At 46.4% G+C, this 13,178-nt stretch overlaps 1 protein-coding gene across 3 annotated transcripts in view; it reads left to right on the top strand.

The window, feature by feature from the left end:
• Positions 1-13,178, top strand: part of BFAR (bifunctional apoptosis regulator) — a 49,957-nt gene that overhangs the window by 27,819 nt on the left and 8,960 nt on the right. For 2 of the 3 annotated variants that reach the window (XM_064362482.1, XM_064362484.1), the window contains 2 exons: positions 6,990-7,163; positions 9,951-10,153. In XM_064362482.1, the coding sequence (XP_064218552.1) occupies positions 6,990-7,163; positions 9,951-10,153 (377 nt within the window). Of the gene's footprint in view, positions 1-6,989; positions 7,164-9,950; positions 10,154-11,123 lie in introns of all 3 variants that reach the window. The other variant, XM_064362483.1, reaches the window with a different exon arrangement.

Genomic DNA, 13,178 nt, shown 5'->3' with positions numbered 1-13,178 from the left:
TGTTGCCCAGACTGGAGTGCAGTGGTGTGACCTTGGCTCACTGCAACCTCCACCTTCCAGGTTCAAGCAATTCTTGTGCCTCAGCCCCCAGAGTAGCTAAGACTACATGCACGTGCCACCACACCCACCTAATTTTTTTTTAGTAGAGACAGGGTTTCACCATGTTGGCCAGGCTGGTCTTGAACTCCTGACATCAAGTGATCCTCCCACCTCAGCCTCCCAAACTGCTGGAATTACAGGTGTGATGCACCACAGCTGGCCAAACTATGGACTTTCTGTCACCACTATTAGTCTCATGATGGCTTTTAATACCTGGCAGAACATGGCTGGGCATAGTGGCATAGGTCCATGTAGTCCCAACCACTCAAGAGGCTGAGGTGGGAGGATCACAGGAATCCAGGAGTTCAAATCCATCCTGGGAAACAGCGAGACCCCATCTCTAAAAATTTTTTGTTTAACTAGCAGAACATTTTTAAATCTTATATCCAGCAATCACCCCTGATTTAAAATATATACACATAGTCTTATAATCTTAATATCAACCAGAACACATGCTAATGTGACTCTGGTCCTGGTATAACAGAAGCTTTTTTTTTCTTTTTTTTGAGACAGAGTCTTGCTATGTCACCCAGGCTGGAATGCAGTGGTGCCATCTCGGCTCACTGTAGCCTTGACTTCACAGGTTTTTCAAGGGATTCTTGTGCCTCAGCCTCCCAAATACCTGGGACTACAGGCATGTGCCACCACCCCTGGGTAATTTTTGCATTTTTAGTAGAGACAGGGTTTCACCATATTGCCCAGGCTTGTCTCAAACTCCTGTTGTCAAGGATCCGCCCTCCTTGGCCTCCTAAAGTGCTGGGATTATAGGCATGAGCCAGGGGACTTGCCCCACAAGTAGAAGCTTATCCTCAGGGAGCTCCTTCAGCTCTTTCATCTCCCCATCCCCTCCCTGAGGGCAGGATTTGAGGATTAGCAGAGAGATTCCTGTATCCCAGTGCAACTTCTAAATGCCACTGTTCTCAGCCAGCAGCATAAAAGAGAAGGTTCCCTTCTGTGCTGTCATCATGCTCACCTCACTGGGTGGTGGGGTGTTCCCCTTTAGCTGATGGGAAGTAGCCAAGAGTTGGATCATTTGGTTCCACACTCACCCCGACACAAGACCTATAGACATGCGACCTGGCTACCTCCCTTTCTCTTGTCCTTACTGTGATCAGGTTGGATAGGCTTTGTTCCTGAGACTTGTGTTTTTTTGTTTTTGAGAGGTAATCTTGCTCTCTCGCCCAGGCTGGAGTGCAATGGCATGATCTCCGCTCACCACAACCTCTGCCTCCTGGGTTCAAGCAATTCTCCTGCCTCAGCCTCCAGAGTAGCTGGGATCACAGGCATGCGCCACCATGCCCAGCTGATTTTTTTTTTTAATTTTTAGTAGAGGCTGAGTTTCACCATATTGGTCTGGCTGGTCTCAAACTCCTGACCTCATGATATGCCTGCCTTGGCCTCCCTAAGTGCTGGGATTAAAGGCGTGAGCCATCGTGCCTGGCCAAGGGACTTACCTTATTTTAGAGCACGAGACCCCAAGGAGAGCAGGGTTGCCCCCAGTGGGGCAAAACCTGGTTCCTGGGGAGTGAAAAAGTCTTAGCTGTTACAATAACTGTGGCCCTCCATAAGCCCACAGTACATAAACATAATCCAGGCGGTATTCCTGTGGATTAATATTGCAGGGGGAGGGGATTTTGTGAAAAAAATGTCTTTAAAAGATGACTTCTTGGCCAGGCGCAGTGGCTCACGCCTGTAATCCCAGGACTTTGGGTCCAAGGTGGGCAGATCACGAGGTCAAGAGTTTGAGACTAGCCTGACCAAAATGGTGAAACTCCTTCTGTACTAAAAATACAAAAATTAGCCGGGTATGGTAGCATGTGCTTGTAGTCCCAGCTACTCCGGAGGCTGGGGCAGAATTGCTTGAACCTGGGAGACAGAGGTTGCAGTAAGCTGAGATCATGCCACTGCACTCCAGCCTGGGCAAAAGAATAAAACTCTTATCTCAAAAAAATGAAATTAAATTTAAAAGACTTTTCAGGGGGTGATAATGAAAGAAAGGTTGGGAAACACATTTAGGGTAAAGAACTATTCCCATGTGTGTCTAGATAGCTCATTTAGGATATTAAGATACTTTCAGAAGTTAGATTAAAAAAAAAAAAAAAAAAACTTTGGCCGGGCACAGTGGCTCACACTGGTAATCCCAGCACTTTGGGAGGCTAAGGTGGGCGGATCACAAAGTCAAGAGATTGTGACTATCCTGGCTAACACAGTGAAACCCCATCTCTACTAAAACTTTTTAAAAAATTAGCCAGGCATTGTGCCACACGCCTGTAGTCCCAGCTACTCAGGAGGCTGAGGCAGGAGAATCACTTAAACCCTGGAGACTAAGGTTGCAGTGAGCCGAGATCATGCCACTGCACTCTAGCCTAGGCAATAAGAGTAAAACTCTGTCTCAAAAAAAAAAAAAAAGAAAAGAAAAAAAACTGACTGGGCGTGGTGGCTTACAGCTGTCATCCCAGCACTTTGGGAGGCTGAGGCGGGTGGATCACCTGAGGTCAGGAGTTCGAGACCAGCCTGGCCAACATGGCAAAACCCTGTCTCTAATTTTGTAAAAATATAAAAAATTAGCCAGGCATGGTGACGGATGCCTGTAAGCCCAGCTACCTGAAAGGCTGAGGCAAGATTGCTTGAACCTGTGAGGCAGAGGTTGCAGTGAGCTGACATCATGCCATTGCACTCCAGCTTGGGCGACAGAGCAAGACTTTATCTCAAACAAACATACAAAAAACTTTTATGGTGAAAAATTCCTAATATGCAAAAGCAGGATAATGGTACAAAACTGCCATCTGGCCAGATGTGGTGGCTCATTCCTTTAATCCCAGCACTTTGGGAGACCAAGGTGGGCGGATCACCTGCAGTCGAGAGTTCAAGACCAGCCTGGCCAACATGGTGAAACCTCATCTCTACTAAAAATACAAAAATTAGCCAGGCATGGTGGTGCATCCCTGTAATCCCAGCTACTGGGGAAGCTGAGGCACAAGAATCACTTGAACCCAGGAGGCGGAGTTTGCAGTAAACTGAGAGTGAGTGCACTGCACTCCAGTCTAGGTGACAGAGCGAGACTCCATCTCAGAAAAAAACAAAACAAAACAAAAAACAACAACAAAAAAGCTGCCATTTACCCCAGAAGCAAAAGCAACTCAGAGCCACATTTATTTCATTAATACCTCACCTTCTCCCATTCCTGATTATTTTGAAAAATTGAGCAGCTATATTTTTCATAGGTAAATATTTCAGCATTAATCTGTAAAAGATAAAAATAAACTACAGGCACAGGCTATTGAAGCAGTCTTTTTTTTTTTTTTTGAGACGGAGTTTCTCTCGTTAACCAGGCTGGAGTGCAATGGAGCGATCTCGGCTCACCGCAACCTCCGCCTCCTGGGTTCAGGCAATTCTCCTGCCTCAGCCTCCTGAATAGCTGGGATTACAGGCATGCGCCACCATGCCCAGCTAATTTTTTTTGTATTAGTAGAGACGGGGTTTCACCGTGTTGACCAGGATGGTCTCGATCTCTTGACCTCGTGATCCACCCGCCTCGGCCTCCCAAAGTGCTGGGATTACAGGCTTGAGCCACTGCGCCCGGCCCTGAAGCAGTCTTCAGTATTACTTTGTCTGGGGTAAATAACCGGGGTTTGTCATCTGGCACCAGGAAAATTTAGGACATAGACACACAAGAAGTTGAGCAGACGTTTAATAGGCAAAAGAAAGAGAAAAGAAAACAGCTCGCTCTCTAGTGGGAGAGAGGAAAAGACTCCATCCTGGGTAACAAGAGCGAAACTCCACCAAAAAGAAAAAATGATGGAGTCTTACTCTATCACCCAGGCTGGATCATAGCTCACTGTAGCTTCAAACTCTTGGGCTCAAGTGATCCATCTCAGTCTCTCTACAGTTGGGATTACAGGAACACACCACTACTCCTGACTAATTTTCTTTTTTTGTAGAAATTGGGTCTTATTTTGTTGCCCAGGCTTTCTCAAACGCCTAGTTTCAAGCAGTCCTCCCGCCTTGGCCTTCCAAAGTGCTTTTATGACAGGCATAAGCCACTATTGCCTGGCCTTACTGAGTTCTTTTGATGTGGCCTTGCTGATGTTTGATAGTTTCCCTTCTCATGTGTCAAGATGGTCAAGTTACTTCTGTGCCTTTCTTACCCCAGGCTTGGAAATCTACCATTTCATAAGTTGGATCTTTTCTTTTCTTTTTTTCCTTTCTTTCTTTTTTTTTTTTTTTAAGAGATAGGGTTTCACCATATTCGCCAGGATGGTCTCGATCTCTCAACCTTGTGATCTGCCCACCTCAGCCTCCCAAAGTGCTGGGATTACAGGCGTGAACCACCTCGCCTGGCCAAGTTGGATCTTTTCTTAAAATCTTTCAATTTAGAATATTTCAGATATGGCCGGGCACAGTGGGTCACACCCGCAATGCCAGCACTTTGGGAGGCTAAGGTGGGCGGATCATGAGGTCAGGAGATCAAGACCATCCTGGCCAACATGGCAAAAGCCTGTCTCTACTAAAAATACAAATATTAGATGGGCGTGGTGGCCCACAGCTGTAGTCCCAGAACTTGGGAGGCTAAGGTATCTCTTATTTCTTTCTTTCTTTCTTTATTTTTTTTTTGGAATGTAGTCTCGCTCTGTCATGAGGCTGGGGTATGGTGGTGTGATCTTGGCTCACTGCAACCTCTGCCTCCTGGGTTCAAACAGTTCTCCTGCCTCAGCCTCCCAAGTAGCTGGGGACTACAGGTACCCACCACCATGCCTGGCTGATTTTTGTATTTTTAGTAAACACACGCTTTCACCATGTTGGCCAGGCTGGTTTTGAACCCATGACCTCAGGTGATCTATCCGCCAGGGCCTCCCAAAGTGCTGGGATTACAGGTGTGAGCCACCACACCTAGCCTGTAGTATGCATTTCTAAAGAGAAAGAATCTTTTTTAAAAATGCCATAATCATCACACTTTTTTTTTTTTTTTTTTTTTTGAGACGGAGTTTCGCTCTTGTTACCCAGGCTGGAGTGCAATGGCGCGATCTCGGCTCACCGCAACCTCCGCCTCCTGGGTTCAGGCAATTCTCCTGCCTCAGCCTCCTGAGTAGCTGGGATTACAGGCACGCGCCACCATGCCCAGCTAATTTTTTGTATTAGTAGAGACGGGGTTTCACCATGTTGACCAGGATGGTCTCGATCTCTTGACCTCGTGATCCACCCGCCTCGGCCTCCCAAAGTGCTGGGATTACAGGCTTGAGCCACCGCACCCGGCCAATCATCACACTTTTAAAAAATCTAACAGTAAGTCATTAATAGCATCAGGTAAATTGAATGTTTTAACAGTTTTTATTGAGGTAAAATTGATATACACCTACTTAAAATATGTGATGTGATAAGTTTTGACATATGCACATCCATGAAACCATCACCACAATCAAGATAGGGAACATACCTGTCACTCCCAGAAGTTTCCTTCTGCACCTGTTAAGCCCTCCCTCCCAGCCCTCTCGATTACAACAGGGATGCAGTGATTTCCACTGGGCACTGGGGATTTAATTTGCATTTCTCACTTAATTTGCATTCACATGCTTATTTGAAGTGCTCATTTTATTTTGATGCTATTAAGAATCTAATAAATTGAATTTTTTTTTTTTTTTTTTTTTTGAGACAGAGTTTTGCTGTTGTTGCCCAGGCTGGAGTGCAATGGCACAATCTCAGCTCACTGCAACCTGTGCCTCTCAGGTTCAAGCACTTCTCCTATCTCAGCCTCCTGAGTAGCTGGGATTACAGGCATGCCCGCCCCCCCCCACCCCCCCCCCACCCCCCCCCCCGCACCACACCTGGCTAATTTTTGTATTTTTAGTAGAGATGGGATTTCATCACATTGGTCAGGCAGGTCTTGATCTGACACGTGATCCACCCGCCTCAGCCTCCTAAAGTGATAGAGTTACAGGCCTGAGCCACCACGCCCGGCCTTTTTTTAAAAATTTTTTTTAAGAGACCGGGTCTTAGACTGGGCATGGTAGCTCAGACCTATAATACTAGCACTTTGAGAGGCCTAAGCAGGTAGATCATCTGAGGTCAGGAGTTTGAGACCAGCCTGGCCAACATAGTGAAACCCCATTTCTACTAAAAATACAAAAATTAGCCAGACCTGGTGACACTCACTTGTAATCCCAGCTACTCAAGAGGCTGAGGCAGGAGAATTGCTTGAACCCGGGAAGTGCATGTTGCCATGAGCCAAGAATGCACCACTGCGACAGAGTGAGACTCCATTTTTTTTTTTTGAGACCAATTCTCACTCTGTTGCCCAGGCTGGAGTTCAGTGGCACGATCTCTGCTCATTGCAACCTCCACCTCCCAGGTCCAAGTGATTCTCCTGCCTCAGCCTCCTGAGTAGCTGGGACTATAGGCATGTACTACCATGTCCAGCTAATTTTTTTTAATTTGAGATGGAGTCTCATACTGTTGCTTGGGCTGGAGTGCAATGGTACCATCTCGGCTCACTGCAACCTCCGCCTCCCAGGTTAAAGCGATTCTCCTGCCTCACCCTCTCAAGTAGCTGGGATTACAGGCACCCACCACCACCACCGGCTGATTTTTGTATTTTTAGTAGAGATGGGATTTTACTATGTTGGCCAGGCTGGTCTAGAACTCCTGACCTCATGATCTGCCCACCTCAGCCTCCCGAAGTGCTGGGATTACAGGCATGAGCCCTGCCAAGATTGGATCTTTCCACAATGTAACCCAAAATGTGGATTACTTGGCCTTTTCTTGCCATTCATTCATGCATTGTGCATACCATGCAGAAAGGCTGATGGCAACAAGCGAGAGATGGGAAGGAGCGTGGGTGGCCAGCTGGCTGTCATAGTTGTAATAGGGCCCTGTGCTCTTCTCCTCCTCTGCAGGCTGTGAACCCAGGCAGGTCCCTGTTCCTGCTATATGCCCTCAAGAGCTCCCCCAGGCTGGGTCTGCTCTACCTGTACCTGTTTGACTACACAGACACCTTCCTGCCCTTCATCCACACTATCTGCCCTCTGCAAGAAGACAGCTCTAGGGAGAACATCATCACCAAGCTTCTGGTAGGTCTGCACTGTGCCTGGAATAAAGTTATTCCACTGTAGAGTTATTTGCAGAGATTGCTACCCACCATGGGTGCCATGTTTCTTCAGTTTGACCCATGAATTCCTTCAGAACATCTGGTAGGTCATTTGAGAGTGATAATTCTTTGCTTTGCTACTCTTGGGGCCAATCCTTCTGACCTGTTCATATCAAGTCACATGGATAGAGGAATCATCAAATATAATCCACACCCATAAATATTGAAACAGAATTTCAAAATCTCCAAAGATCTTTTTTTTCACCCCAAAGACCCTTGGAAACACTACAGTGAAGTGCCTGGCTAACTGGTTTCAGCCTTGAATATAGTTTGAAGCTTGCTAATCAGCTCCCTTGCACAGTCCTCCTCTAATTACCTAGTTTCCACTTGCTGTTAATCTCACCAGAGTGGCTGTGCAGAGAGCCTGACCTTTATTTTAATTGATTGATTGATTGAGAGAGGGTCTCACTCTCCAAGGCTGGAGTGCAGTGGCGCAATCACAGCTCACTGCAGCCTTGACCTCCTGGGCTCAAGTGATCCTCACGCCTCAGACTCCCAAGTAGCTAGGATTATAGGGGAGCACCACCACCCAGCTAATTTTTGCATTTTTTGCAGAGACGGGGTTTCACCATGTTGCTCAGGCTGGTCTTGAACTCCTGAGTTCTAATATGCCTCCCACCTTGCCCTCCCAAAGTGTTGGGATTATAGACATGAGCCACTGCACCTGGCACCCAACTCTTCAATTTTAACCATCTCCAACAGCCCCTGCCTCTTCATCAGGCGAAATTTTTTTTTTTCGAGAAGGGGTCTCACTCTGTTGCCCAGGCTGGAGTGCAATGGAATGATCTTGGCTCACCACAACCTCTGCCTTCCAGCTTCAAGCGATTCTCCTGCCTTAGCCTCCCGAGTAGCTGGGATTATAGGCACGCACCTCCACACCCAGCTAATTTTTGTATTTTTAGTAGAGATGGGGTTTCACCATATTGGGAAGGCTGGTCTCGAACTCCTGACCTAGTGATCTCCCCGCCTCGGCCTCCCAAGGTGCTGGGATTATAGGCGTGAGCCACTGCACTTGGCCTCATCAGGCTAATTTTTTTTTTTTTTTTTTGAGACGGAGTTTCGCTCTTCTTACCCAGGCTGGAGTGCAATAGCGCGATCTCAGCTCATCGCAACCTCCGCCTCCTGGGTTCAGGCAATTCTCCTGCCTCAGCCTCCTGAGTAGCTGGGATTACAGGCATGCGCCACCATGCCCAGCTAATTTTTTGTATTTTTAGTAGACACGGGATTTCACCATGTTGACCCAGGATGGTCTCAATCTCTTAACCTCATGATCCACCCGCCTTGGCCTCCAAAAGTGCTGGGATTATAGGCGTGAGCCACCGCGCCCAGCCCCAGCTAACTTTTTATCTGCTAATGTTTGTAGTTGAAAAGCTTCTCCTCCCATCACCACAAAAAAAATTACTTTGGAGGGAGGAGGGAATGTTTGTAATTTTCCCAGAAACGACCATTATTCTACCATAGCTGATGTTGAATTTAGGAAATGGCTCAAGCTACCTATGCAGTGATTGGAGAGTAAAACACTGGTTAATTTACATTTATTTCAGTTTATTCATAATTCATACTTATTCTGAGCTTCAACAATTATGTGACAAACATTTCATTTCAACGTTTTTGCTAACATTTACTTAATTTAAGATTATTTACAGCTGGGTGCAGTGGCTCATGCCTGTAATCCCAGCATTTTGGGAAGCAGAAGTGGACGGATCACCTGAGGTCAGGAGTTAAGAGACCAGCCTGGCCAACATGATGAAACCTTTTCTCAACTAAAATACAAAAATTAGCCAGGTGGGTGTGTTGGTGCACGCCTTTAATCCCAGCTACTCAGGAAGCTGAGACAAGAGAATCCCTTGAACCTGGGAGTTGGAGGTTGCAGTGAGCCAAGATAGTACCACTGCACTCCAGTCTGGACAACAGAGCAAGACTCTCTCAGAAAAAAAAATATATATTAATTATTATAAGATGAGTTGCTGGATGGAAATTTCATTTTAGATTGTTGGATGTATGTGTATGTTTGTTTGGAGATGGAGTTTCACTCTTGTCGCCCAGGTTGGAGTGCAATGGCGAGACCTCTGCTCACTGCAACCTCCGCCTCCCAGGTTCAAGCCGTTCTCCTGCCTCAGCCTCCCAAGTAGCTGAGATTACAGGCATGTGCCATGACGCCCAGCTAATTTTTTCGGTATTATTAGTAGAGACGGGGTTTCACCATGTTGGCCAGGCTAGTCTCAAACTCCTGACCTCAGGTGATCCACCCGCCTTGGCCTCCCAAAGTGCTGGGATTTTAGGCATGAGCCACCATGCCCAGCCATGTGTGTGTGTGTTTTAATCAATGTAGAACTCACTGTGATTATCACAACTTTTTTTTTTTTAAGACAGAGTCTCCCTCTGTCACCCAGGGTAGAGTGCAGTGGTGTGATTTCAACTCACTGCAACCTCCATATCCCGGGTTCAAGCTGTTCTCCTGCTTCAGCCTCCAAAGTATACAGGCACCTACCACCATGCCTGGCTAATTTTTGTGTTTTTGGTAGAGACAAGGTTTCACCTTGTTGGTCAGACTGGTCTTGAACTCCTGACCTCAGGTGATCCACCTACCTAGGCATCCGAAAGTACTGGGATTACAGGTGTGAGCCACTGTGCCCAGCCCGACCATCACAGTATTTTGTGTAAAAGTCAGTGCTCGTGACTTTTTGCATCTATCGTGTTATTTTTCAAGGATCTTAAGGAGCCTACGTGGAAGCAGTGGAGAGAGTTCCTGGTCAAATACTCCTTCCTTCCATACCAGCTGATTGCCGAGTTTGCTTGGGACTGGCTGGAGGTCCATTACTGGACATCACGGTTTCTCATCATCAATGCTATGTTACTCTCAGTTCTGGAATTATTCTCATTTTGGAGAATCTGGTCAAGAAGTGAACTGAAGTAAGTATATTTTAATGGTTGTCATAACAAGGGATAGGAAAGAAATACCAAGTGAAGGAAAGATCCTCTTTGAAGTATTTCTCAAACTTGAAATAAATCCTCCATCCATCCAGACCCCTCATACTGGGTTACCCAGCTTCAGTAGTGAATAGGACAATTACCTTGTGTTTTGGGGGTGGGAATTGTGGTGCTCATTGTTAAAAGTATTTTTCTGTATGTCGTATCTCTATGCAATAACATACCATTTAATTTCAGGGGGTGGGGTTCAAAGGATTTTAATAATCAAGGAATAAGCAAATGAGTAGAAAAGGTTCTGTTTTAAGGTAGGCAGCCCAGTGCTAACCTACCCCCTAAATCAGGAAGTCGAGAGGCTGAAGAAAGAAGCAGACAAATTCAGTTTCTCAGAAAGAAACATTTAATAAGGCCTTGCAAACAGAAGCCCTATCTGTGTCTTGGGTGGTAGTGAGACAAGATGGTGGATAACCAGACCCAGGGCTTGTATACGTAGGGAAGGGGTATATATGCTTCAGAAGGGATGTGCAGAACAATTGCTTAGTGTCAAGATTTATGTGAAGAACATCAAGAGAACATCAAGTCTGTTTAACCTAAGGCCAGGATTTACATGAAGTATGTGCTCTTACACAAGAAACAATAGATAAACCAGAGATCTTAGAGGCTTCCCCAAAACCAGAGTTAATGCGCAGTCACCATGCCACCATGCCCACTTAGCATCCAATATGGAGTTGCTTTGGTCTCCACAGGGTGCTTTATAGAAAATGGCAGTACGGTAGAGCATATAGAGATCTCATAGGGATTTCTGTAGGCATGAGTTCTAATCCTGATCTGCCACCAACTAGGATAATAATAACTTAGGCTTCAAGCGTGGCTGGACCCTGAGACCCAAACGCTGTCACCAGGACTGACTCTTTCTCTGTCCCTCACAGCACTGTTCTTGTGTTTTCTGCTTCAGGCAGCTCTCTTCATGTGGGGGCCCTTGGCTGCTCCACTCCAGGTTTTGATCTGTGCAGCTTAGCAAACCTCCAGAAAGAAAGCACTTCCTTCCCCGTGGCACTCGAAGAGGTCTCAGGGCTCATGCGCCTTTGTTCTGATGGACCCAAACCTGGGTCACATGCCCACTGCAATCTGTCACCCTAATCCTGCGGTGCTACCCCAGGCCTTGGGCATGGGCTCACCCTACAACCAGAGGCTAGCTTCAGCCTTACCCAGACCACATGGAAAAGAACAAAGGAGAGAGAATCACAAAAAACTTAGAAGCTGTTGCCAGGCATGGTGGCTCACACCTGTCATCCCAGCACTTTGGGAGGTCGAGGCAGGTGAATCATCTGAGGTCAGGAGTTTGAAACCAGCCTGGCCAACATGGTGAAACCTCATCTCTACCAAAAATGCAAAAATTAGTCAGGTGTGATGGTGGGCACCTGTAATCCCAGTTACCTGGGTGGCTGCAGCAGGAGAATCGCTTGAACTCGGGAGACAGAGGTTGCAGTGAGCCAAGATCTCACCATTGTACTCCAGCCTGAGCAACAAAATGAGACTCTGTCTCAAAAAAAAAAAATAAGAAGAAGCTGTTTCCAGAAGAAAAGGATAGTAGCTGGACAGGCAGAAGTAACACTGCCACCCTTGCAGCCTTCCATCTTGACATTCTGTGACTTGAAGCCTTATGAATGGTTATGAGAACCTAGCAATCTCCCTCACCTTTCCAGTGGTGACTCACTAGGTAAAAATAAAAAAAGAATCTCCCTCATTTCTTTCCATTCAGCAAACTCACTTATTTATACACAATATGCATATTTATGCCCTTGCTATACTCCTGGTTCTCTGCTGGGCATGGCAGATCTTTTCGTAAAGAAAACAGTCTATACTGTAAAGGCCTACAGCCTAGCAGAGCAAATATGTATGTTAAAAAATAGATGGTCAGAGGCTGGGCACAGTGACTCACGCCTGTAATTCCAGCACTCTGGGAGGCCGAGACGGGCGGATCATGAGATCACAAGATCAAGACCATCCTGGCCAACATGGTGAAACCTCATCTCTACTAAAAATACAAAAATTAGCTGGTGGCACGCACCTGTAGTCCCAGCTACTCGAGGCTAAGGCAGGAGAATCTTTTGAACCTGGGAGGCAGAGGTTGCAGTGAGCTGAGATCGAGCCTTTGTACTCTAGTACTGCAGCCTGGGCAACAGAGCAAGGCTCTGTGTCAAAAAAATAAAAATAAAAATAAATAGATGGCCAGGCATGGTGGCTCATGCCTGTAATCCCAGCACTTTGGCAGGTGAGAGGATTGCTTGAGACCAGGAGTTTTCAAGTCCTGGCAATGTGGCAAAACCCCTTCTCTATTAAAAATAAAAAAACTAGCAATAATAATAATAATAAAATTTTTAAATCACTCAATGTGCTTACAACAAAAAAGAAAAAAGATAAATAAAAAAACTAACTGGGTGAGGTGGTGCACACCTATAGTCCCAGCTACTCGGAAAGTTGAGGTGGAAAGATTCCCTAAGCCCAGGAGTTTGAGACCAGCCTGGGTAACATAGCGAGTCCTTGTCTCTACTAAAAGTAAAAAAATTTAAAAAATTTAAAAAAAAGCCAGGTGTGGTGATGTGTGCCTGTGATCCCAGCAACTCAGGAGAATCATTTGAGACCTGGAGGTCGAGGTTGCAGTTGGCACATTTGCACCACTGCACTCCAGCGTGAGCAAAGGAATGAGACCCTGTCACAAAAGAAAAAAAAATATATGTAAGTGTAACAAAGTGATGAAGCAGGTGAAGTTGAGGCTGTCACAGGGAGGCCTCGTCTGGTGTGGGGACCAAGAAGCTCCCTCTCGGTCATGTCCTGGGAGTTGAAGATAGGTTGAGTAGGCAGAGGCCTCAGACACCAGGGACAGAAGACAAGGCCATTCTGCATGGGCAGCCACTTGAGAGCACCGAGAAAAGGCCCAGGGCCCGGACTCCTGGGTGTGGTCATGAGACGCACCTGCAGTTCAGCCTCTGAACTGCTTCTCTTCTTG

Source organism: Aotus nancymaae, unplaced genomic scaffold (genome assembly GCF_030222135.1).
Source record: "Aotus nancymaae isolate 86718 unplaced genomic scaffold, 86718_ANA_hifiasm-v0.15.2.pri h1tg000049l, whole genome shotgun sequence".
In the NCBI taxonomy this organism is placed as follows: domain Eukaryota; kingdom Metazoa; phylum Chordata; class Mammalia; order Primates; family Aotidae; genus Aotus; species Aotus nancymaae.
This window is presented reverse-complemented; position numbering and strand designations above follow the sequence as displayed.